This window comes from Rhinolophus sinicus, chromosome 4 (assembly GCF_057876585.1).
Source record: "Rhinolophus sinicus isolate RSI-liver-muscle chromosome 4, RSI-T2T, whole genome shotgun sequence".
Lineage (NCBI taxonomy): Eukaryota > Metazoa > Chordata > Mammalia > Chiroptera > Rhinolophidae > Rhinolophus > Rhinolophus sinicus.
The window spans coordinates 15314127-15340652 of NC_142504.1; the positions used below are offsets into that span (position 1 = coordinate 15314127).

Here is a 26526-nt window from a genome sequence, read left to right on the forward strand (position 1 = left end):
GTAAAGGCGCGTTAGTTGGGGGGAAGGTTCTAGAAAAGCGGCGGCAGCGGCTCTAGCGCCAGTAGCAGCAGCGCCGGCTTGCCGTGCGGAGGTGTTCCTAGCGGTGTTGTTTCTCGAGCCGCGGCAGTTTTCACTACAGCGCCAGGACGAGTCCGGTTCGTGTTCGACCGCGGAGATCTCTCTCATCTCGCTCGGCTGCGGGAAATCGGGCTGAAGCGACTGAGTCCGCGATGGAGGTAACGGGTTTGAAATCAATGAGTTAATTGGAAAGGGCATGGCGAGGCCGTTGGCGCCTCAGTGGAAGTCGGCCACCCGCCTCGTGGGAGAGCGGCAGTGAAATTGGGCCACTTCAGAAGCGGTTGTTCTGGGGATATTTTTGAAGAGGTAATTTTTGGCGTAGGCCTGTTCAGCAGTTTCCCCACCCTCAGCCGCCCGGCGCCATTTCCCTTTGCTGGGGGTGGGGGATGGGGATCTTCCACATGGCGGATGCAGCCTCATTTTAGTGAATGTGGGGCGCGGAGGCAGGGATTCTTATTTACTTTTTAAAGCGGGCTTATTTGGGGGTCCCCACATCCTCGAGTGCGAGCGTTTCGGCGGGCTTTGGGTCCTCGGGAGCGAGGCTGCGGAGCTTCCCCTCCCCCTCTCCTGGGAACCGGATTTGGCGGCCGCCATTTTCATTTCTCTCCTTCCTCGCCGCGTTTTTCTTTAAACTGTTTGGAGTCTCCTAGTTTGAATTTTTTATCAAAGAATAGAAGTGGTTAACCATTTTTATTCCTTCCCGGCCTGATTTCATGCCGTTTTGAGGTGGATTCCGAGTGCTTTGTGAGCTTGGATCTTTAAAGCTCTGCGCACCTCATTAGAGGCTCTCCTTTCCCCTCGATGAAATGGCGCCATTGCGTTCAGAAGCCACAGCGGAGAGCGCGCGCGCGGGTTGGGGGGTGGGGGGGGCGACTACAGGGTTGGTTCGCACCGCTTAAGAGAAGGTAAAGCGACCTCTGTGGTTTGGGGCCCGCTTTTAAGGCGAGCCCCAGAGTACACAAAACATTTTGTTTTGCAGCCCTTATTTGTTTGAGTAACGGTTTTTATCTGGGTCGGCCGTGGCAAAAAGGCAGTTGTCTTACAGAAAACGAGAAATAAATGAATATTTAGACCTATCAGACTAGTACTGAGCATGTGGGTGGCAATGGGGAAGGTTATGATTCGTTTCAGAATCCTTTATTTTTCTGAGGGATTCTCTCTAATTTACGGGACTTTTTCGTATTAAAATACTTTCACTAAAAAATACAGATTTTATTGGTTAAGACCACGGGTCCTTATAAATGATTAGCGAGAAATTATGAGGAAGGTGAAATAATGATTTTATTAGATTCTGTTTAAAACCCGACTCAGTCCTTAAGTGCGTGTATTGCTTGCTATATACAAGACTTGAGGTTGGGGCCGCTATGTATTTGAACTTTGTCACTTGCTATTCTCATGTTTGCAATTACGGTTGTTCATTACATTGGCAAACATAAGGGCCCAAGCGAAGGGGGTCTACCAGGGTATTTTCTTTGACCCTAAGCACGCTTATAAAATAACTTTGTAATCGATAGTGGACATCGGGTAAGTTTGGGGGAAAATGAGGTAAGTAAATGAGTTTTTTGCTTTTTAGTGATTGGTAGAAACTGTCGCAGATGTACTTTTTTAAACTAGTTGAAAGACCTATTTATTGACAATACAGTATTTAGAATAAGGTTAATCCAAAATACCAATCTGCCAAATAATGATTTTAGTAGATTATTTAACTGTATTAGGAGCTAGTTTGGTAATTAATCTTTTAAAATTTTTCAGGTTCCTGAACACATGCAGAAAACACATGCAGTAAACATGCAGAAAAAACTCTGAATTGCTTATTACTGTATTTTTTTGAGTTGTTGAGACAATATGGTTGGAGGGAGAAACGTTCATAGAACTGGGTTGAGAGCTGTGATGCTATTTGCTAGTAATAAAATACTTCCTGTTGTAGGGGAAATTACACTTTGTTTCAGTTTATATCATATGTTCGTAGCAGTTGGTCCTCAACATTATATCTATTCTGGTTTCTGAATATTTTAATTTTTTTTAACCTAGTCACCTGAAAACTACCTTAACTGATAGCCGGGAAATATAGGACTGTTAATGCAGCCTATTTGCTGGTTTATGGGGATTAAAAGATTTCAGCTCAGGCTTATTTCCTTTTTCCTTGTAAAATTAGAGACATTCTGTGTAGTTTGCGGGGTGGCCACTAAGTTCACTATACTTGGGCCTTGGGTTGTTTTTTTTAATGAGTGAGTGAAATGTAAATGGTGGTATGGTATAGATAAGCTTTAGTTGGTCATAAAATCTGGTCTTGGTCCGAAGAATGGTAAAAATTACGGATATTTTGCTACATGTATTGAACATTTTAAGTTTTTGCCCAGTGGTGGTGAATAGTTGGTATATGGGAAAAGAATGATCCTTACTAGGTTTTTGATTGCGATGCATTAGTCTCCACTAGAGGGAGCAGTGAAGGGAACGTAAATCTGTCACTTTTCAGAAACTAAATTCTGAAATGGTAAATTATGGGTTGTAAGTAAGGAACCAGCAATTTTTGTATTAAAAAATATTCAAACTGGGCATTTAAAAGTTAACTTTTCTGTTCTAGGATATAGGATTGAATGCAACTTCTGATGACAATCTAACCCTTCAATGACCAGAGAAGAGATTTGCTCCTTTCTCTTCAGAAAGCTTTTTAAATTAAGTGATATTAAATTGATTTGAAATGTCAAGTAAATTTAGATCAAGCACTAATGACTGAAACGTGTGTAGTTCAGCTGAGGCAGTTTTTTTTTTTTTTTTTTTTTGGTGTAACACTAATAATGCAGTTTAACATATGGTTTAAATTTGATGTAAGTTTTTTTTTTCCCTCCAGAAAACTTTAGAAACTGTTCCTTTGGAGAGGAAAAAGGTACTCTGCCAGCAGGTCACCTTACATTTAAGAATTTAATTTCCTGCATACGAAGAGAAAATGTAAATAAAAATTGAAATGGTGTTTTCCTTTGCAGAGAGAAAAGGAACAGTTCCGTAAACTCTTTATTGGTGGCTTGAGCTTCGAAACCACAGAAGAAAGTTTGAGGAATTACTACGAGCAATGGGGAAAACTTACAGACTGTGTGGTATGTTAAATTAAAAAGTGCTTACAGATACTAGGTTTTGAACTGTTGGGCTTCTGTGTTTGAAACGTTAAGTGGAATCCTGGAGAAAATCACATTTAAATCTGTGTTTATCATTAAAGATGCTATTTGTGCTGCTAGTTCATAGCACCAGTAGTTATTAATAGATTAAGTGCTAAGGTTTCCCCTTTGGTTTTAAAGGTAATGAGAGATCCTGCAAGCAAAAGATCCAGAGGATTTGGTTTTGTAACTTTTTCATCCATGGCTGAGGTTGATGCTGCCATGGCTGCGAGACCTCATTCAATTGATGGGAGAGTGGTTGAGCCAAAACGTGCGGTTGCAAGAGAGGTGAGCACAGTGTAACTTGGTGCAATAAATGTGAAGAAAATTCTGTCCCACTGAAGGTTAGAATGTAATTTTTTAAAGAATTGGTTTTTTTGTATCTAGCTCAAAGTTTTTTTCCTTAGTAAAGCTATGGTGGGTTTCTGTACTTTGGTTTCCTAGACAAGATTATTTTTCATAAGCTATTGCTTTACCTAGTATGTTATCAAAGCATAGAAGCCATTTATGGTACCCAGAGATGGTGTGTTAGTCATGTTTGTGGTTTTCTTTTGTCAGGCTGACTTTCTTTTTTCCTCTTTCCACTACTACAGGAATCTGGGAAGCCAGGGGCTCATGTAACTGTGAAGAAACTGTTTGTTGGTGGGATTAAAGAAGATACTGAGGAACATCATCTTAGAGATTATTTTGAGGAATATGGCAAAATTGATACCATTGAGATAATTACTGATAGGCAGTCTGGAAAGAAAAGAGGCTTTGGATTTGTTACTTTTGATGACCATGATCCTGTGGATAAGATTGTGTGTAAGTGTCTATAAATACTAGGTGTGTGGATATTTCACAGATTAAATTTTGGATATATCAACACCTACACTTTTTTCAAAGGTGAACTTTAATTTTTGTAAGTTATGGCTTATAGAAGACTGGTTGAATGGAGTCTGAACTTTTCTTTGCAGTGCAGAAATACCATACCATCAATGGTCATAATGCAGAAGTAAGAAAGGCTTTGTCTAGACAAGAAATGCAGGAGGTTCAAAGTTCTAGAAGTGGAAGAGGAGGTAACTTGAATTCCATTTTTTAAAAAAATTTATTTGTATATATGCTTGTTACTAATACTAGGGCATTTATTGTAGGCAACTTTGGTTTTGGAGATTCTCGTGGTGGCGGTGGAAATTTTGGGCCAGGACCAGGAAGTAACTTTAGAGGAGGATCAGGTAAAGTTCAAGTTGTAAATGTTAGAAGGGTGAACGTTTGATTAAAAACTGATTCACTTTATTCTTAAGACTTTGTATCCGGGTGTGATATTCTGATTTGCTAGGCAAAAGGTAATAGTTAAAAGCATAATCTTACAACTGTAATCAAGAACAGTCGATACAGAGATTATTTTATGGTTTTTAGTTTTTTTAAAACACGTTACAACCACCTTAAAAGTTACAAGGTATTCCTGAATAGTGACTGAAAATACCATAGACACTTTGCCTGTAGACTTCAAAAGGTCTATATCTGTTAAATATTTTGTTTTAGGCTTCAGATAATTTATCTGAATTAATAAAATACTGAGGTGCCAAGCCAAAAACTTTATCTCCATTTAATGTCATTTCTGTGTGTAAATAAATGGAATCTTTTAAATGGAGGCTTGCCAAGTCCAACCCCTCAGATTAGGCAGTTACCTTGATAGTGAGATTTACACGTTACCGTGTTTATTTTTAAGAAAAAAGTAATACGGTGTTCAGCGTAAAAGGAAATGGTTCCTAAGAATCAGTCTAATAGATAACTAACAGAACGTGGAGGAAAGGAAGATAAGAAATTGAAATAGGGTGAACAGTGAATAATGAATCATTTTTTTCTGCTCCTAACAGATGGCTATGGAAGTGGTCGTGGATTTGGGGATGGCTATAATGGGTATGGAGGAGGACCTGGAGGTCAGTTTCTTCTTCGTTTTGGTTTATATGATTTCAGATTTAATCACAGTATTCAGTTTAATTCAGTGAAATTTTTCTTAATGTTTTACATTTTACTTTTCATAAAGAATTTAGGTAATAGAGGTTCAGTTGTTTGGATTCTTTATAGTTCAGTTATTTGGATTCTTTATAATTCACATCTTAGCTTTTGTGTAGTTTAAGGAAAGAGAGTACCTTTTGTGTGTATTTAATACAGGTTGTAAAATCTTTGGGTGGATTTTAAATGAAAATGTAAAGATGCCATCATGCTATCCTGTTTATCAAGCGAAAGATTAAGATACAATACATCACATGCTGTGGGTTTTTTGGAAAAGTAGAGAATTGGATATGACCAACATGCAAGGGACATATGTATAATAGTTGTGTTGTCTTACCCCTTAAGATGAGTGCCCCAGGAAAACTTTTCAAAAAGTCACCAGAGGAAGAGGAACTTTTTCAAAATACACAAAAGGTGCTCCTAGGTTCAGCTAAGGTTGGAGGCACTGTTAGGAATCAAGTGATATGTTAGATTTTTTATTAGAATACAGAAAAGATTGATACCTGCTGACAAATGTAGTGAGACAGTAAAACTGAGCTAGTAATAGACTTGATTTTTGCTGTTCATGAGGCACAACTAACTTAATTCCTACATCTCACTTTCCAGCTTTGCTTTGAAACCCAAATATATATTTTGTTCGAGAAAGATGAGTTTTCTTATACTTCAAATAATGAGATTTATTATACCAATTTGTTTTTTAATTACCCATAAGTTAATTATTGTTCTCCCTGCCCCCCCCCCCCCCCCATATTTAAGAGGCATGATAATTCAGTTGGGAAACATGAGTTGGGAATTGAATCTTTTTGACCAGTTAGGGGGATGTGGTGGTTCTACTTTGTCCCACTAGCCTACACCTCATCAACCCTCACAACCCTTAACACAATGTAAATGCTATTTCAAGATAATCTTCAGGAGAACCCTTAATGTCTTTAGTTTTAGGGAAGACCTAGGATGTGGGTATTGGTGTCTATAAAGGTTTTATCCAGTTGCTTGTGGCTAGATGTTCCCTACCCCCAAATGTTTACCAGGGAGATTCTGTTCTGCCCTTGAGGCTGCTATTCTAGAAGAAATTTCATAGACGTTTGTAAAAATGTGTTTTGGAAAGCTGCAAGTGGGTGTGATAAGACAGTTCAAATGGCATTGAAAATACTAAGTAATTACTTAAAGGCTTATTTTATAATAGGTGGCAATTTTGGAGGTAGCCCTGGTTATGGAGGAGGAAGAGGAGGCTATGGTGGTGGAGGACCTGGTTATGGCAACCAGGGTGGGGGCTACGGAGGTGGTTATGACAACTATGGAGGAGGTAACATTTACCTGCAACCTTTCTGGGGGAATTTGGACTGGAATTCATGACTTAACACAAGTCTTTCATTTTAATGTCATAGTTGCCTTAAAAATTGTAGAATTTTAGATAGGTGTTTGCATTTATTCTGGTGATTTGTTTTTGTGGGAGATTTGTTCTAAATATTTAGAATGTATTACTGGTTTAATGTATTCTGAGGTTCATCGTGCAAAACTTGTATTTCAATTTTTTACAGGAAATTACGGAAGTGGAAATTACAATGATTTTGGAAATTATAACCAGCAACCTTCTAACTATGGTCCAATGAAGAGTGGAAATTTTGGTGGTAGCAGGAACATGGGGGGACCATATGGTGGAGGTAATTTTTAAATTCTTAAAATTGCATGCTAATTGTTTGGGTAACACTTCCGTTATATATAGGGTTACTGAAATAATCTTTGCACAAATAAAACAATTGTAACATCTTGAAGGCTTGGTGTGATGGATGTGGGATGTTCAGTGGTAGAAAATATTTGAGTCAGGAAAACAGGTTAGCTGTTTCGCGTGGGGATTCTTTTTTTCCCCCTTGATTATTTCTTGGCCAAATAAAGTGCTAAGTACATTTGCAAAGTGGTATAAATTAGTATGAGTCATCTCTCTGAAAGTTAATTTAGTAAAAAATAACAAATCTTGACTCACCATTATTTGTTCTTGAGAAAGTTGATAGTAGGACCAAAATAGATTCCTTAACGCCACTAGGTATACTTTTTTAAAATCCCTTAACTGTGACTTAATGATCATGGTTGACAAGCAAAGAATAGCATCAGTAAAATGTTTCCAAATAAAAAGGGAAAAATTATCTATGAATCTGGATAATTTACCTCCCAAATACTTAGGATAATTTGAGACAGTGGGTTATGATCTGCTTGTTTTAGTGAGTAGTTAAAAGTATGATAAACCATAGTATTGGGCTAATCAATGGGGGTTGAAATAAGTTTGCTCTCTTTTCCATCAATTCTAGGAAACTATGGTCCTGGAGGAAGTGGAGGAAGTGGGGGTTATGGAGGGAGAAGCCGATATTGAGCTTCTTCCTATTTGCCATGGGTAAGTAGCTTTTGAGTTTACATTATTATTTCTTGGGGAGACCTAGCTGCCAGGAGTAAAAGCTTTTTAGGATCATGTTATCTTTCCTAAAAGTCTGGGTAGATGGATAATTTCATAACCTATTTTTTTTTTACTCTTTACTTCTGTTGAAACAGGCTTCACTGTATAAATAGGAGAGGATGAGAGCCCAGAGGTAACAGAACAGCTTCAGGTTATCGAAATAACAATGTTAAGGAAACTCTTATCTCAGTCATGCATAAGTATGCAGTGATATGGCAGAAGACACCAGAGCAGATGCAGAGAGCCATTTTGTGAATGGATTGGATTATTTAATAACATTACCTTACTGTGGAGGAAGGATTGTAAAAAAAAAAATGCCTTTGAGACAGTTTCTTAGCTTTTTAATTGTTGTTTCTTTCTAGTGGTCTTTGTAAGAGTGTAGAAGCATTCCTTCTTTGATAATGTTAAATTTGTAAGTTTCAGGTGACATGTGAAACCTTTTTTAAGATTTTTCTCAAAGTTTTGAAAAGCTATTAGCCAGGATCATGGTGTAATAAGACATAACGTTTTTCCTTTAAAAAATTTAAGTGCGTGTGTAGAGTTAAGAAGCTGTTGTACATTTATGATTTAATAAAATAATTCTAAAGGAAATTGTGTAATTATAGACTTTTTATTTTAAATAAGTTAAGGAGTGGGTAGTATAATTAAGGTCCATTGCAAAGCTGTTGTTAATATTTGTGTAAGATAAATGCTGGTCAGATATAAGTGTGTTGTCTGCAATTCCTCAGGATTAAATTATCTAGATAACTTAAGGGATATCTCTGCAAGGAGAAACACCTTTTTAGATCTTTTAGATGCTGCTTCTTCAATGCAAGGAAAGGAAATAACCCCAGCGAGGTACTCTTCAGGGATGCAGGTCTAGTACAAGAAAACTCTTGACGGCTACTAAGTTCAGCCAGTCTTAAAAAACTGCTGTTTCTACAAAGCTTTAACTACAGTAGTTTATAAGGATGCCAACGAAAGCTGAGGGTGTAGAGCAAAATAGTTCTAAGCTTCAGTTAAACTTCTTAGGTAAGATCTTATTTACTTTTCCTTTCTTAATTTCCCTCCCCAAAAGATAAACTAATACTCTTCAATGGTCTTTCAGTATAGTGGTTCTTGCGTAGTTTAACATAGCTATAAATTGAGTTTAACATTCATAAACTCAAGAGAATAATTTTATCAACCCTATTTTCCAATCTGTCATTTATTTAAATTATTTTGGTTGTTTTTCCCCCTTTTTCCTCCTTTCCCATCCCCTCCCCCCCTCCCCACGAAGATTCAGGTGCTTAACATATCATTTTTTTCCCTGCTGGAATTTTAGCATTGATATGAACCATGGACAAGTATATTCTGCTGCCACAAAGACTAAAGTGCTTCATTTCAACAGCTGAGGCAAGCCAAGTGATCATTAATAAAGCTTTTCTTGGTTCCTTCAGTGGTGTTGGTAGTAAAATGGTAGGTAAAAGTTAGGCTGCAAGTTCAATCATGAAATTTCCCATCGTTACATCCTTGTGTATTCACATTTCTTGGATCAAGCATTTTGAGTGAACTCTGGGGGTTTTTATTAAAAATAAAGACATTTTGTTTTATTTGATATGGTTGTAGGTTTACATGGCTTATCAGGATCAGGCTAAGGTAGGGCAAAATGGTTGAATATTTCCAGATAATAGTTTATACTTATGAATAAAGTGTCTGTCTACATTATAAATCCTGTATGTATCCAGTACTAAATACTTGGGTATAAATGTAATTCTTTCCCAATTTCCCTATCTTATAGGTGAGATTTAGGTTGGCTGCTGAAATTCATTTCTTAAATGTCATCAGTTTGATTGCCTGGCTTTATTGCCTTTTCAAGAATGATAATCAGGGCATATTCTACTGTATGCACCAGTGAGTCCTCTGATCCTAAGACCACCACTGAAGTTATTTAGGTTCTTTGGACAAACATGATAAACTTCTTCAGATACTTTTTTTTTCCTTTGGCAGGAAGGTGTCTTGCTGCAGGTAACTAATGAAGAAGTGGTCAACCACAGAGTCTTCAAGAAATAAGAAATTCTGTACCATCTGAAAGTAGTTCTTGTTGGTGCCTTCATTTAAAAAGCACTCTAAGATTAAAGGGAAATGTTTTCTGATAAAATACAAACTTCATTTAGTACAGGTTCTTAATATAAACAATTACAAGTTGAGTATTGTTTGTAAAAGTAACATCAAATCGGCTATGGCTAGAGAGAAATGTATCATGTTTTAAATTAGGTTTTGTGAGTAGACAGATGAAAATTCTATTTTAAATATAAAATTTATAAAATAAATACTTTTGTATTGAAATACTTGGTGTAATGTTTACACATAAAATGTGTGAATCTTGTTCTATAAACATTCAGTTGTCTAAAGGGTTGCCATCCCCTAGATTTTTAAAGCAGTTTCACAAAGCTGTGCATATTGCCATTTCAATATTCAGACATGAGGAAAGCATTGTGGACATGATTGGCTGTCCCTAATAAAAATGCCATTCTTAATAACACTATTCAGCGTTTGAATAGTGGTATATTGCTGTAGTTTTCTGGCTTTTCTATGTTGAACATTGCTGGTGGTGTTTTTAAATATATTACAGATTTTAACCAGCTAAAGGGGTTCCAAATTAAGTGGCTATATGCGAAAGCATAAGACACACAATCTGCCATTCTAGTTGCTCAAATGTCAGTTATGTTGCACTTTACACCCAGTATCAGTAGCTGGCTGTCTTATAAGGGTTAATAAGCATGGTGGATAAAATTTAACAATGACTTTATTACTTGGACGTTACCTGAAATGGAAAAATATAACAAAAACAATAAGGTTGACTTGACAGTTTCTTTAGGTTTTCATAATGAGGTAAGCCACACAAATGAAGACTAACAAGATGGGCGGTTAATATCCTAACTGTATTCATCAACTCATGAAAATACTTGGCTTCAAATTAGGAAAGTAATTGAAGATTTTAAGTATTCAGCTGTACAAAGAAGTTGAACTTTGAAGAAGGCCAAATCAAGTTGGTATTACCTTAAAATTCCCCAACCCTTAACCAGCACAAATGTGGAAACTTGACGATACGTAATAAATCAAAATGAACTGCAAGTTTGCAGTAGGTAATGTTGAGGCATTTCACCTGTGTATTGAGCTGTTAATTTTCATTTTGGACTCAAGGTAGTTTTTGTATAACCCTACACTTTGTAAAAGGAAATAACAGAATGCTGTTTAACATTTCACCTCAGGCTTAACCCTTAATTGGTGCATAACACATCACCTCTGTACTTAAGAGTAGTTTCAACCAACCATAAAATTGTGCTCTTACACTATGTGGGTCAACAATTAGGAAGCAATTTAGCTGTGTGATTGTCTGAAGCTCAAGATGGGTGGCAGGTTTTTGGCTGTTTCCCCCATAGTGATCTATCCAAGAGAGAATCGTCAAAATATGACCAGTGTTTTGGAACTTGCATATTTTGATGGTCACACAGAGGGTTTTAATCTCATAATTACCAAGAGGCAAGCATTTGGCCGGCTGCCACTTGGGAGTGTTGGCTTATGAAAATATTTCAAACCCTGTTTGGTGTAGGAATACAAGTTAAGGTGGTTGGCCTGTAAAAGTGATTTAACAATTGCTACTTGTATGAAATACTTAAATTACTGAGCAAATCCAGTAATTCAGGGATTCTTTAAAAGGATGTTAGTTCCTAATAGTTCAAAAGTGGGTATCTCTTCGCAGGAGGTGGAAAAAAGCTTTATCTTTTAATAGCCTAAAATATGTTCTTAATTTTGTTGCGTGCCTTAAAGATCATTGATTTATCATGTGCCCAGATGGTTGACAAACCCCTTAAAAATTGAATGCCATACCACTAGTACTGCAACTAAAGCTTAGCTGTAACAGGTTTTTCGTGAAATGTAGTTGAATGAGTACGGTTGATTGGATTAGCCAAGAAAAGCAAATTCCATTGGAATATGGGGGTGGGGGGGGCTGTGCGAGGCTAATCCAGCCATTTATAAATAAAGGCACCTAATATAGGCTGATAATTCTGAAGATCAGTGGAAAAAAGGACAACGGAGATAGCATCTGGCTATTCAGATTTCACTTAATTTTTCAACACATTTGATACTGGAGGAATGATTTCAGGAACAAATTTTCTGTAGGGGAGGTAATAGTTATGTTGTAGGGAACAAATAAAAAATGGGATTCAGGTATGGAGCCAGTCCACTAAGTTCAGAAAAGAAAAATGGCGTCCCAGAAAAGACTTCAAGGAGGCCAAGGACTAACTACAAGATGTATACAAGGAAACTGATTTTAACAGTTCTTGATAGTCACCTTGAGGTGTTTTTTTTTTAACCATAGCAAATATTTGGGAACACGTTTTGGGGTATTGTGGTTACTTGCCCAGAACTTTGGTTTGACAGAATTGTTCTTCAGTTCAGCTTCAATTAGAGTTTGGTTAGGAACCAAACTGAATAGATTACTCTTCTCATAACACCCCCGTCTGTTCCTCAATTCCAGGATAATTGCGTGTTTTTAAGGTAACTGAACTAGCAAAACAGTTCAGTCAACCTTTGTGGACCAGTTTCTTAAATAGGGAGTCGGTCTAAAGTACTTGAAGGTTTCCAGTGCCAAACTGGATTATCAATGATGGGAGAGGAAGCAGCTTCAGTCTGCCCGTCCTGAATCCATTGTGATTGTGTGCAGGTGTCAGGAAACTAGAGGTTTGATTTAGCGACCAACTTGGTTACAGCACACCAAACCTTTCAAACTCAAACGTTAAACTTTCATACATGACCTTCATTTTCTTGACAATTTGATGTTCATCTATTTCATTGTGGTTTTGGGGAAATTGACAAGTAGGCACTGAATAGCTGAGTAAGGCTTCCAGCAGTTTTGAAACCAAGTTTAAGTTGTGCTGTAGTTTTCACATGGTAGACTTGAAATAATTTGTGGTAATGTGCCGTGAAGCTGTAATCCACCAAAGGTGAAGGCATATGGGGTATGTATGCTCTTGTAAAAGCCTATCATAAGTGATCATAGTACAAAACTGGTCAGAAGAGTGATTTGATTGTATCTAGAAGCATTTGGTGGCAAAATCTAGGGCTTGAAAGAAATGCGTAGGCTCAATTTAAAATGGCAAGTTTATTATAAAAATCCACTCAATACACTGCATTTCTGATTTCTACATTGTTAGGCAAATAAATGATTCTAGTGTAGAAATGTCTGACAATCTTGATTTTCCTTGTTTTGAAGTTAATATATTAATGTTAACATTTTCATTTCAATACTTCTAGAACTATTTTTTAGTTCATTAGAGTTTCAGTATTTCCAGTTCTTTGGTTGTAGAGTCTATACTTATCTACTGGCACTTCCCTTGCTGTTGGTTTGTTTTTGTATGGCTTGTAATGTTACATTAAGCCATGTGACATTTTGTGAGACAATACAGGCTGGCTTTACCTGCCAGGGAGTTCTACTTAGTTACTACACAGGCTAGCTCTGTCCTGTCTCTAAAACCTGATGCTGTCCTCAGCCATTAAAGCCAAATACATTATTTTTTTAGAGCTTGGCCATTTATAGTTTATGTAGTATTTTAGCCCCAATATTCTCTCTTAGCCCCTGTATCACTTTAACACATTAAGTTCAATTTGGCTTGGGTCTAACATGCTGCCCTATTTGCTAGATAACCTGTATTCCTGAATGGGTATTTTGGAGGAAAAACATCCAAGGTAAATTAGCTTAGAATTTTTATAAATTGAATACAAAATTTATTTTCACAGAAAAAGGTATAATTTAGTCATAAAAATTAAAATAGCTTTTGAAAAGCTCAATATATACTTCAGTGCTAAATGAGTGTTAAAGCTATTTGCGTTTAAAGTCAACTGAAATACATTTTAAAATAATTGTTTGCTCTTTGAAGTTACCATACCAAGTTTTCGTGTCACTACATAATTTATGAATTGTGTATATAATGTAGAACTTCATGAAAAGTGGCTTTCCCCAGATTTCCCACAAGGCTGATATTGCAGTTATTTGGTAACACCTGAACTACGAAATTGCATTGGTTTGTGATCATATCTTCTGAGCATCACTTTATACACCCTAATGGGTCGTCTTCAATTTCTTCTCTCAGTTTTTCTCTTTCCCTTTTGGTTTTCCTTTTTGTGGCCTGAGGTCACCAGTTCCTTAGGTACAACCCAAACACTTCCATCATGGCTGCACTGAAGAGCATATTGGTTTGGATTGACTGGTCTACCTTCCTCATCTCTTAACCTACTAAAAATATCATGATAAAGGTCATGCAATTTCTGTTTCATTATGTTAATAGCTTTGTTACACTGGGCTCGCTCTCTCTTGAGGGTTTCCTTCTTTGCTTGCAAGTTACATACATCATCTTCTAGATTCAAAATGATGTCCAGTTTGCGCTTACGACAGTTCTGAGCAGCAACTTTATTTTTCCCTCTTCGTCGGATGTCACGGATGAGTGACACCTGTAAATCTGTTAGGTAGTACCTGCTTAGCATACTGTTGAAAGAATCAACAGGCATGCAGACAATTTCATCTACAGAAAAAGGGATGTGCAGAGCTTTAGCACGGCGTTCATCACGGCTTAAGTTTCTGTCTGTGTCATTCTGGTACCTACTTTTTACTTTTTGTGATTTCCCAGGCCATGAAAAAGACTCAGGAGTGGATTCTGGTGTACTTGGTTGTAAGTGGTAAGTGTGGTTATGGAGTATGTGTTGAAATGCAAGGTCGCCATGGAAACCAGAAGCACTCCTGTGGTCCACATGACAAAGTATACTGGTCTCTGGGCAGTAGCCTCCTACAGCGCCTTCTAAGACATGGTGGGAAAGCGATTCAAGATGACTACTGGAACCTATAGCACCTGCACACACAGAATTAGACTTGGTGACAGAGCTGCTCTCATGGCTTGAATTCAAGGAAAGTCCAGAATCAGAATCTGGTTCTTCAAAAAGGCGAGAAACCTCCATTGGCTCAAAACCTTCTGTAGCCAAAGACATTAAGTTTATCTCGTCAAATATGTTTATATCAAGGTCATACAGGTCTTCGCTTGTTAGATTCCTCATCTGATGGTCAGGAAGTGGAAGAAATCCTGTCAGATTAGTTCCAGGAAGGGTCTGTTCAGGATTGATGGTATGAGAACTGAACTGCAGAAACGGTTCTTGGGGCTGCAAAGTCCTTGCTACTGAATCTCTTCTAAATGTACTGTCAGGACACAGCAACATGGCCTCATGGAGATTCACATCGTGACTGATAGCCTGGCTGAAATTTACATTATAATGTACTGAAGAATTCACGCCATCATGGATACTTCCTGGAAAAGGAAGATCTCCCAGTGAGATGCCCTGAAAAAGGAAGGGGAAAAAACACTTTGATCAATTCTAACACCTAGTACAGCATTTTCTTTTGTGAATTCTTTTAAACAGTGATAGAAGTTAGCTATGAATAGCCTTCCTCAGTTAAATAATACAGGCAACACAATATGCGGTAAGCCCAAGTCAGAGTATGCTATACTTGAAGATTCGTTCTTCTAATAGGTAATTCAGAAAACTTGATTTAGTAAAAAGCTGGTCTTGTTAATCATTCTAATGTTTTACTGTAGTTTACTACCGTGTTTCCCAGAAAATAAGACTGGGTCTTATATTAATTTTTGCTCCAAAAGACACATTAGGACTTACGTTCAGGGGATGTAATCCTGAAAAATACTAGGGCTTGTTTTCCCTCAAGGTCTTACTTTCGGGGAAACAGTATAGTGAAGTAATGTTGGGGTAGGGGGTCTTCTAAAGTAAATCAGACCAAATAGGATGAAAACACAAATTATACCAGAAAGTTATGCCCTAGTTTGTCAAATGTTTACTGCGATTTAGAGTCTATGATTACATAGATTATACCTTTGTGGTTATTACTGGGAGGAACTGTACACATTTGCTTAATTCTTGAAAGTTGAAGTGTATCTGTAGAGAGTAATCCTAAGTGTGTACTTAAATAATGTAGATGTTAATTATTTAAATACCGTGTTTCCCCGAAAATAAGACCTAACCAGAGAATAAGCCGTAGCATGATTTTTCAGGATGCTTGTAATATAAGCCCTACCCGAAAATAAGAATGGGTCTTATATTAATTTTTTGCTCCAAAAGATGCATTAGGGCTTATGAGCATCCTGAAAAGTCATGCTATGTCTTATTCTCCAGTTAGGTTTTATTTGGGGGAAAACATGGTATGTCATCTAGGTAGATTATTTACAGAGGTCAGTGCAGATGTTTTCCTGCAAGAATAGAAGCCAAGGTTCCAATTACCTCTAGTGAATTTTCAGGCTGTGATGAAAGCAGCTGAAAAACGTCTTCCAGAGAGAAAGATGTGTCGGTCCCATTTAGATGTCTCTTAAAGAAAAATAATTTAACACTGAAGTGGTTGCCTAGATCTTACTTCCATCCTGCTCTTCATATGATTTTTGGCTAGTATTGTTAGTTCCACCTTATTTTGTCCCTCCACAGTCAACCCCCCAAACTTCATACAAAATTATATAATTTTACAGTTAAATCATATTTAGATTTACCGAAATGTGTTACCAACTTTTTTACTCATTGCGCTTCATCTGCCTTAGGGATTAGTCCCTTTCTTGAAATAACTCCTTTGATAATTCAAGTAGTAAACTCTTAGTTTTTAATAGCCTAGAATTATTTTGCCTTTACGTTTAAATGATAGTTTATCTGGTAAGATGATCAGGTTAAATGTTTCCTTTCCCCTCAGTACTTTTGTCATATGGCATTTATTACTGTTGATGTGTTTGCAGTCTTGTTTTATAGCCAATCTTTTTTTCCTCAAGTAATTTTAAAAGATTTTTTTCTTACTCTTGGTTGTCTTACCATTTCACTTTGATATATTTGGGACTTTGTATTTAGTCAGGTTGGGAATCTGTGTTCCTTTCATCTGCGTCACAAGATCATTCTAATTTTGGAAATAAGTTTGACACAAATCTTTTGAATACCACTTCATACTTTCTAGTCTCTCCTGGGACTATTAGAAATAATTTAAATTTTCTCAGTCAATCAATGTTTCATCTATATTTAAAGGTGAAATTACCTTTGTTGAAAGCTATCAGTGTAGGAATCCCACATATCAAGAGTTACCAACTAAGATAATTTTGTGTTTTTCTCTGCAAGGACCAATTTTTTGTATCATTTTCTAAACTGCTTTCTTGGCTCAGGACTCCTTATGGTAATGGTAGTGTGGATTCAGTTTATGTCTGGCTTGGGGGCCCATTTAGGGTTCTGTTTCCTAAAGGATAGACAGCTAGCTTCCTTGCTTTGTCTCCAGTCTGGTGGCTAGAACTGTCCTAGTTCCCATTTCCTGAACCGAAGAGCCGTTAAACAGGGAGCTCAGGTGCCCAGGTTTGGGCTTGAGACCTCGTTTCCTATCCATTCAACCCCAGTCTCCATCACGACATCTGGACCCAATTGCTCCTTGGGGCTCTTCAGCTTTGGTGCCTCATTGTGGATTTGAGTTCTTGTTTATGTGCAGATTCCCTTTCTTTTGTGTTCTGCTATGCACTGAAACATACTATCCATTATGTTTGATCCAGGATTACTGTTTTTGGTGTCATGTCACGGGGGTTATCTTTACTTGTTAGCAAGTGCACATTCCTGACTTGTGCTGTGCGTCAGGCCCACCCCTAACTTTTTTCAGGGTTTTCTTTTTTGAAGATGGGTTACCAGCTGGACTGAGGTGTCGTGTACAAATACTTGGTTTGCTTTTCCATCAAAATACCTTCGGTTCTGTGAAGCCATTTTTTCAAGATATCGTAATACAAGGAATATGAGGCTTTCTGAGTCTATTTCTATGGATGCTATACGACTGTAAGCTAAGTTGGTGGATAGGATTCCATGCTCTTTTAATTGGCAAATTACGCATTCTTAGTGGATAGCAGACTTCTTCGCCAGTTGGATTGTTACTTAAGATGATTCGTAATTTCTGAAGAAATTTCTGAAGTATTCTATTCTGTTAATGACCCAAAACTTGACTGATTAGTTAGTCCTGGCCAACCACTGATCACAAATTGCTCATGGCCACAAGTGTGTGACTGTGGATAACATCAGCACAAACCTGGATTCCTGCAAAAACAATCCTTAATTATAGGTAAAGAACGATCTTTGCAGAAAATAAAGCCTTATGTTTAGAATATAGAAGTGACAGTATGAGGATTACTCTGCTTAAAATGAATTATGGACTGTAACCCCTTCAGGCTAGTCAGAACTGTTTCCACGAAACCTTTTGGCCTGTTCCCTCTCCAGTGCCCCTGGAGACGAGGGGCTGAGGTCTAAGCCCGACCCCCCAGCCCTCTGGCTGGGGGCACATGACACAGAGGCCAGAGGTGGGAGGGGCAGGAGCGAGTGCCTTCCAGGCAGGTCAGTTTCAGCTCTCACAGCCTGGCTTCTCCCCAGGTGCCGCACCTTCGCACCTTCGGTCCTGATGGTATTCAGTCCCTGGGAGCCCCCGTGGGCCTTGATGTTTGCCTTACTGCCCTCACCGCTGTTCACCTTCCTTACATCAGAACCTCATTGACACGTGCCTCCTGTTTGAGGCCTCACCTGAACAGCGTTCTATGCGCAGTCACTATGCAACTGACTTCTCAATGTCTCTCACAGTTAAGAAATTATACAGAACAATCTTTAAGATACTTGGTTTCATAGACCTTGGTGAATTTATTTCTAAATCTAATTGCTTAATTTTTTTTTCTGTTCAGCTGGGTACAGATCTTGCACAAAAATGAACCAATGCATTCTTACTGTAAGTTCAATTTAGATGGTGAGGAAATGGTCCATGTTTTTTTCTTAAGTCGGACTCTTAACATGAAATACCAATACACAATTCTAGTTTCGGTGAAGAATCCATTGCGTTTTGACTGAGATCAGGAGTATTCAGAGAATATGGAGGACACACATTTAACTTTATAAGACGTATCTTTTAAAAGATGAAACATTAACAACTTGTCTTTACTGAGAAGAAAATCTCTTCAGACCAGTTAACCTACTTCTCATTTAATAGCCAGCTAAGTCTGGACCTGCAATGGGGCTAGAAAGAAGTCACTGTGAAGTAGCAAATTACGTCAGTCAGTCCTAGTTACCACCCAGGGTTGTCACCTGAAAGAATGGAAATAAATGCCAGTGATTTACTTGATCAGACCGTTTTATTTCAACAAACTAAGAGCACCTAGTAAGTAACATCTCAGTAAAAGAGACCCAGGTATTGTCAGGAGCTCCTAAGAGAAATGTGTGAGTCACAGTACAAAAGGTGTGGTGTAAATGCTAACGCCCCAAGACATACAGGCCAGGAGCGCGGAGGTACAAACTGAGGAGGCGAGCCTGCTACTTACTCAGGAGTAAGGCACAGATGCCTTGCTTTGAGTGGTTAATGTGTTACTGGACAGTTTTATCCAAGTTGGTATTTGCTGCAATTCAAATTATATTTTAAATTCTCTAAGGAAGCTCCCCACTTCCTGTGTCTCTTCTTTAGGACTTAGGGAAGGCCGGCTATGCACCTACCTAGCAGTGAGTTACTTCAGGTAATTCAAAGAAGTAGAAAGCACAGTTCTGGCTTTTCTGGGAAGCCCAGCAAGGTAGTAAGTAAAGGCAATGGCATACTCAGGAGAAAAATGAACCAACAGCATGTATCTATGTACAATGAAGTGACAGCCTGTGACAAATATCCCTCGAAAAAGACCGTGAGGCACTCAGGAAAGGGGGCTGAAATGTCTCCTTATAAGGAACTGTTCAGTGTTTTGTTAAAGTTCACTGGCATTGATGTGACAATAATGCTGTGTGGGGGTGTGTGTGTAAAACCACACCAAGGGTATCTGAACTGGGAGGAAATAGAAGGCCTGCATTTCAAAGAAATGCAGGGAAGGCTGCAGTGGGACCCTCCCTCAATTGAAGGTTCTAAAAAGGGTTGTATGAAGCCTAAGAGATTAGGGAGTGAAAATGGGAAGGTTCCCTGGGGTGAGCTTCTCTGCCCTCTCACCTGAAGACAAGCAAAAAGGGACTCCAGGAGACCACATAGAAACGTCCTGTGTTCCCTGCAGTTTGGGGAACACAGTACACGCGTGCTCAGAGCATGCCTGAGAAACAAGCAAGGGAGGTGACTGCACCAGCTGCCGGGGAGCAGCATGTGGTTGAGAGGGCCACCTGGAGAGAGGTGAATGCCACTGAAAACGTTGGAAGGACTCCGAAAGGTCATCTGGAGGTGGACACCATGCAGTTGTCCTCGGCAACAGAAGGGCAGCTGTGGGGGAGGGGTCTCAAAGGAACCTATGGAATGAAAGTGCCCATCCAACAAAACCTGGTAAATCTAGCCTATGGTGAAGAGAAACCAGTGTCAGGATGATGCCAGTCAAGCAACACCTTTCCTGAGCCCTCACTACCCCACCACACCCGAGAAGACAGCCCAGTGAGCAAGAGCGGAACCGGGGAAACACAAACAGGCCACACACAGGCGAGGCTGTGAGGCTGCAGCCGATGAGACGGGCAACGAAGAAGCTGAATTTCAGTTCAGAGTTTTTGAGACTCACTGGATTATATTGATCAGGTGCGCTGAAATGACCAGAGAGATTTTGATCCAATTATCTGCAAGTCATGGTGACCCCTGGATCTCACCCAAGGTGTAGGGAAGAACTAAGTCGCCTAGGACAGGACAGAAGAGGCTGGAGGGGTGGTAATGGTAGGTGAGCAAAAAGAGCAAAGCTGTTTTTTGATTTTACTGTTAATCATGTAATGTTCGACATGATGTTCCACGGTCAAGGCGGCAGTGAGGATGGACTGGCTGAGAAGGGCTAAGTCACGTACCCTCTCCATCCTCCAAGGGTGCTCAAGACACAACCCCAAAACTCCACCTGGGGTGAGTCATGGTTCAGAGTCCCATCAGGACAAGTCCTGCAAGGGTGCCCCTTGATGTGCTTGCAGTGTCCTCTGGTTTGCTGTCCCAGACCTGGCCAGCCTGGCTGCCTTGCCTCAGCCGGTGGCTGGTGAGGATTCCTGGATTCTGGATGCCAGCCATCTTTTTATCCCTTGCCATGGCAAACAACTAATAAAACCTGCTGCTAGCAAGTTCCTGGAGGGGGGTAGGTTACAACACACACACACACACACACACACACAGAATCTTGAGTTTAACCAAAGATAATTCTATGGGCTGATTCCTTTGTAAATCAAATAACCACTCCCATAATTAAAAAAATACGTATTTTCAGACATCAGATTTGCTCACAGTAACTCACACCTACATACACGGTTCATTCTCAACACAAATTATCAAAGCCTTATAAAATCTACTTTAAAACCCAAATGGTAAGGCTGGGATAGTCTCACATGCTTACCTCATTTCTAGATTCAGTGGTCTTTTCTGCCTCCCACTCAGGTTTATCTGCTATTTTATTTTCAACTTCGTTCTTCTGTAGTGATTTTTCCTTCGGGGCTGACACTCTTTGCTCATTTTCCTCATGCTGGGAACTGTGACCCATAGCTCTTAGTACCTCATTCTCCTATAAAAGTACCCCAAAATGGGCTAAGTAGAAATCCATATTTCATCAAATAGGTCAAACAATCTTTACAACTGCATTATACTTACTGCTCAGTGATCATGAAAAACCACAAGTCAAAAGCTAAGACTGGCATTTCATTATTTCAGTATCAAAGAAACACGTAATTCTGAAACAAAGCTCAGTTTTGAAGTCTGTCCTTAAGATCTCACAGTGAGACAGCCTCTTCTAATCTGCGTAATGTAAATTATGTGTGACTAGCAAGCGCCTGACTTTAACATATTTGCAAATTTTATTAGATTTGGAAAGCCTTGTCGCCAGCAGGCAGTTTTTATTCGGTTTTCTGTTGAAAATAGATCAAACAGCTATGTTAGAGGCAAACACTGATCAAATATACATAGAAAAATCTGCAAAGTTTTACTAGAAGGTATTGTGGGTCTGTCTGCAAAGTGGGATGGGTTGGGGCACAGTGGTTAGAAAGAGTTCGCTCTATACATTGCTATACTGTTTGAATATTTTGCAACAAACAGGTATTTCTTTTACAATCAGGAAAAAGGGAATGTATTTTTCTTTTGAGAAAATAAAGGTAACAAAGCTTAAACTAACATCTCCATAGATATTATCAACTATGCTTATTTACCCAGATGAGTTATTCCACCTTTTAATTTACTTTAACCGGGGAGACGTAAATACTAAAAGGCTAGCGAGTTCTTCTATCTAAACAGTCAAACAGTTACCGTTTAGCATACTTCCAATTATGATATTAAAAGCTCTCTGTATAGTTCTTCCCCTCTAACATACCACCAAGGCTTCCCAAAATCATTTAAAGGATTTATTTTTAATTTCTCTTTTCCAACAACGTAGCACACTGAACTACCACAAAGGACATCACCACTGCCCGCCCCAACCACAGAAATAATTATCTTAAAAAAACGAATGTGTGAAAGTCAAAGAAATGGAAATCCAGATGCCCGGAGCAAGGAGAGAAATCAAAGCAAGAGCAGAAAGGAGAAGCGAGTGTGCTGGTGGTCCACTTGGTTTTTATTTGCTTCTCTGTTCACTGTCCCTAACTCCATGACACACTCAGCCCGCTCTGGACACTGGACGTCCGCCTCGTTCCCATCTCTCCCTCAATCAACCTGTGCCTTGGCGTGGGTGTTTGCACACCTGTTTGCAAGGAGCTCCTGGGATCAGGAACATCCTCCCGCTCCTCTGCCCTCTTTTCTGCCCCCACAATTGTTTCCTGTCTATTGGATAAGTCCCATCTGCCTATTGACATACAACACCACCTCCCATCATTAAAGCCCCCTACCCCTTGGTCTTACATTACTCTTTAGATCCCATCCTGTCTTTCTGCTCCCTTTTAGAGCAAAATCCTAGAAGCAAGACCGGACTCCGCGCGTTCTCTCTGGAATCTATTCCAAGGACGGCGGCGCCCCCACCTCTCCATTGAATCAGCTCATCAGAGCTCCGAGTCAGCTAGTTCGCCATCCTCAGCTTACCTGGCCCATCGGCAACCTTCACTTAGTTACTCCCTCCTGGAAACAGGCTCTTCACCGCGTCCAAGTACCTTCTCTCTTTAATCTCCTACCTCACCAACTACTTTGTTGATACTTCATCTTTATTTACTATCCCTGCACATGGCGATGGCCTGTAGGGCTCTAGCTCTGCTGGCTTCCCCCTCCGCCCCATGGCTTCCCCTTTAGGTCCCTATTCAAATATTACCAGCTCACTTTTCCTTCTAAGCATACTCTACAAAAAAGCAGTGCTCCCATCAATATGTAACTCTTATCTTGCTTCACTTTTCCCATAGCATTCATTTAGCACCAGCTGGTATGTTACCATATTTGTTTGGTGTCTATCTGTCCCACTAGAATGCCAGCCTTGAGGGCAGGGACGCCACCGGCCTCGTTCCTGCTCTATGACACACACTAGACCCTTAATAGGTATTTGATGAAGAGACAAACTCCTAGACACAACGTAGTAAGAGCCTGGTAGGGATCCGACTTTGATGGGTGAGATGCCAGTCTTGCTTTCCTGCAATTACAATGCTGACTCGAATTTACATTTGGGGAAGGGAGGAGACGGTCATCACTCTTTTATCCTCTATCTTTTGCCAAGGCAAGGTTTCTTTTGTTAAGCCTGAACATAGTAAAATGCAAAATTCTGCATTCCTGAGGCAGTTGGTTTTGTTTACAATTTTGCTGTTGGGGGGCATAGGAGTGTCTAATCTCTACATCACACAATGTATTTGGGAACCATGAAGCAAGGTACCCTTAGTTAATCTGTAACGTGTGAGTTAATATAACAAATGTGGTCACACACATGAACTTGCAAACATTAATAAACAGTAACAGAGGGAACTAATACAGGACTAGATGAAGCCCATAAGGAAACTGATCAAGTCAACTTAAGTCTGGGAAGACGTTTTTGTGGAGAAAACTTTATTTTCGAGTGTGTGAGAGTTTGGTAACATTAGTATGTAGGATGGCCTGCCTAAAAGCTTGGAGAGAGAAGAACTGAAGGTAGAGAAATTCTGTGTGACCACAACTCACATTGCAAGAATAAAAAATTAGGTTAAAAGGCCTATCATATAATAATGGATCATATATAACTCATTAAATGAGTTTAAAAGAATCAATTAATCCATTGGAATATAAACAAACAAGTAAATTAGGAAAAAGGGAAATCTCTTCCTTATAGTGGAATGCAATTAATAAATATAGAAGGATGATGGAGTTAGACAACCATCAATGGATGCTAAAACTAGGGAGTACAAATTTGATGAGAAACAAGATATTTAGTCTCAAAGCATCACTCCACAGATAAAGGAGAAACCTGACAAACATCATCTAAATAAACCACATGGTCAAATCTATCACCACAATATGGAGCTAAACCAACAAACATCATGTGCCTCCTGATATGATACGGAGAACACATTACCACTTCTGGTGTATTCTTGCCAAAAATTCATCATCTTAATGTAATCATGATGAAACATCAGACATGTAAAAATTGGGGACATTTTACAAAGTAACTGACTAATAATCTCCCAAAATTTAAAGGTCAAGATATACCAAGACAGAAGAAAAATTTCCAGGTTAAAGGTGACTAAGATACTTGACAGCTAAATGCAATGGGTGACCCTGGGTTAGATGCTGACTGACCTAGGAGAAAAAGATTTATTAATAGTTATACACTACTGGAGCAACAGAGAAAATTGGAATATCAACAGATTAAATAATAGTCTTAGAGTCATACTAAATTTCCTAATTTTGATCATTGAGAAAATAGAGAAAATCATTGTTCTTAGGAAATATACATGGAAGTATCTTGGTAGTCAGGGACCCAATGGCTTCGATTCACTCTTAAATGTTTCAGAACAAAAAGAATTATATGCTGTATGTATATACAGAGAAAGATATAATTAGAAAAACAGTAAGTCAAATGGGGCAAAATGTTAACAATTGGTAAATCTGAGTAAAGGACCTATATACCATTCTTTAAGTTTTTTTCTTTAATTAAAAAGTTATCCTAAAAATCCCTACATAGCAAAATCACTTTGGCCAAGGCAATTGCAAAGGGTTGCCCCAGAACTATTCTTCCATTAAAATGTCAGTTAATTTACACCCCCTGCCAAAGTGTATAGTCTTATCAATTGCTTTAATAATTATTTTCACCTTTCTTCCCAACATTTAAATTACTTTTCTTGTGTAATTGTTTTGGTTATGCAGCTGGCATAATGTTCAACAAGAATGGTGCTGATACCCGATGTAAAGGAAAGCAGTGTCTCGACTCTCAATACTGTACGACACAACCTCACTTTTGACACCAGATGTGTCGGTTTTCCACACACCACGCAATTCTGCGACACCAGGAAAGCAGAATTGGCCACCTCAAAATGTCTTTTTGGTGTAAGGATGATTTTAGGCAAGTTACTTTTAAGAAACAACGGACTTGAGAGGCGCTCGGGAAACAACATTAGAAGTTACCCTTTTTTGTTCAGAGGCATTTACATGTATAAGGGAAATCTCCATCTGTACGGGCATTCCAGGAAGAGGGGGTGACTCAATCTCCAGAAACTAATCCATGGAGAGGGCTAAGACTTAAATATGAACCACCACCTCACCTTCATTCACTGTGCTTTTCCTGGTAACCTCCCCGTCATCTGTCTTCAGTTGAGGATGGTATTTAAGCTGATGACTTCGGCCATTTCCGAGGGAGTTGTATGCTCCGTTTTCCTGAGACTCTCCCATGTATACAGGAGGCATATATGTTACTAAACTTTCTCTCCTGTTAATCTGTCTTATAGGAATTTAATTACCAGACCAAAGAACCTAGAAGGGAAGAAACTGTTCCTCACAACGCAGGAACAGCCAGGTGCAAGGTATGTGGGAAAGACAGAGAGCTGTGCCCTCTCCAGGGCGTCACTCTTCCAGCACCTCCACAGACGTATTCCCTAACCCGGAAGCTCTCCACCCCTGGCCTTTTCCATAGGTAGCCACGCCTGTCATTACAAGGGCACGGTTGGTTAAACCATTGGCCTTGGTGATTGAACTCCATCTCCAGTTGCTCTCACTTCCTCAGAGGTCGGGGGCTGGAAGTTCCAACCTCCTAATCATAGTTGGTTCCCATGGCAACCCGCACCCATCCTCAGGGGCTTTCCAAAAGTCATCTCATTAACGTAAATCAGGTGTGGCTGAAAGGGGCTGGTCACGAATAACAAGACACTCCTTTTACCTCTAGGGCTCAGTTTCTAATTCAGAAACTGAGGACAAAAGACCAAATACTATAACAAAAGACGCTCTCATTGCTCTTAACTTTTAGGAGAGTCCAAGGGTTGGAAGAGCTCTGGGCCTGAAAGGAGGAGGAAGACCAAATATATATTTAAATCAAATCATCCCACCTAACAGTCTTATCTTTCTCATGACATTTAATGGGAATGCTTTGAGTTGGTAGGAATTTAAATCACCACAAACATCTCTGAAGGGCTACTGGGTATAATCCATCAAATAAAAAATGCACCTATCCTTTGAGTACCAAATACCACACTAGATGCTGGGGACACAATAGTGAAAAAAATACGTTTAGACTGCCCCTTCAGAGCTCACATTCTAAAACTAAAGGGAACCAAAAATACAAGTGAACTGACAAAATACAGTAGTACCTCGGTTTTTGAACGTCTCCGCTGACGAACATTTTGGTTTATGAACGCCGTAAAGCCGGAAATAAATGCTTCGGTTTTCGAACATGACTCAGAAGTCGAACCTGTCACATAGCGACCGCTGAGTGCAAGATCCTGAGGCCTAGCCCT

At 39.2% G+C, this 26526-nt stretch overlaps 2 protein-coding genes across 20 annotated transcripts in view; one reads left to right on the forward strand and one right to left on the reverse strand.

Moving 5' to 3' along the window:
* The first annotated feature begins 60 nt into the window (after nucleotides 1-60).
* On the forward strand, nucleotides 61-9981 carry HNRNPA2B1 (heterogeneous nuclear ribonucleoprotein A2/B1). Of its 16 annotated transcripts, none has more exons than XR_012498912.2 (14): nucleotides 61-236; nucleotides 2930-2965; nucleotides 3063-3173; nucleotides 3372-3518; nucleotides 3824-4034; nucleotides 4187-4288; nucleotides 4364-4444; nucleotides 5090-5152; nucleotides 6412-6531; nucleotides 6767-6889; nucleotides 7532-7614; nucleotides 8978-9111; nucleotides 9434-9546; nucleotides 9620-9981. XR_012498912.2 is itself a non-coding variant. In XM_019726135.3 (12 exons), the coding sequence occupies exons 1-11, from the start codon at nucleotides 231-233 to the stop codon at nucleotides 7591-7593; spliced, it is 1062 nt and encodes a 353-aa protein (XP_019581694.1). In that variant the 5' UTR covers nucleotides 61-230; the 3' UTR covers nucleotides 7594-7614; nucleotides 9643-9981. The 16 variants fall into 16 exon arrangements, 6 of the variants coding, with proteins under 6 accessions (XP_019581694.1, XP_019581691.1, XP_074196989.1 ...); XR_012498911.2 differs by having other exon boundaries at nucleotides 9643-9981; XR_016021035.1 differs by having other exon boundaries at nucleotides 8978-9048.
* Nucleotides 9982-12783: 2802 nt separating this feature from the next.
* Nucleotides 12784-26526, reverse strand: part of NFE2L3 (NFE2 like bZIP transcription factor 3) — a 28547-nt gene continuing 14804 nt past the window's right edge. The window contains exons 2-4 of one of the 4 annotated variants that reach the window (XM_019726128.3): nucleotides 21048-21212; nucleotides 15976-16059; nucleotides 12784-15024 (exon numbers count right to left, since the gene is read on the reverse strand). In XM_019726128.3, the coding sequence (XP_019581687.3) occupies nucleotides 13774-15024; nucleotides 15976-16059; nucleotides 21048-21212 (1500 nt within the window). In that variant the 3' untranslated portion in view covers nucleotides 12784-13773. The remainder of the gene's footprint in view (nucleotides 15025-15975; nucleotides 16060-21047; nucleotides 21213-26526) is intronic. The other 3 variants (XM_019726130.3, XM_019726129.3, XM_019726131.3) reach the window with 3 other exon arrangements.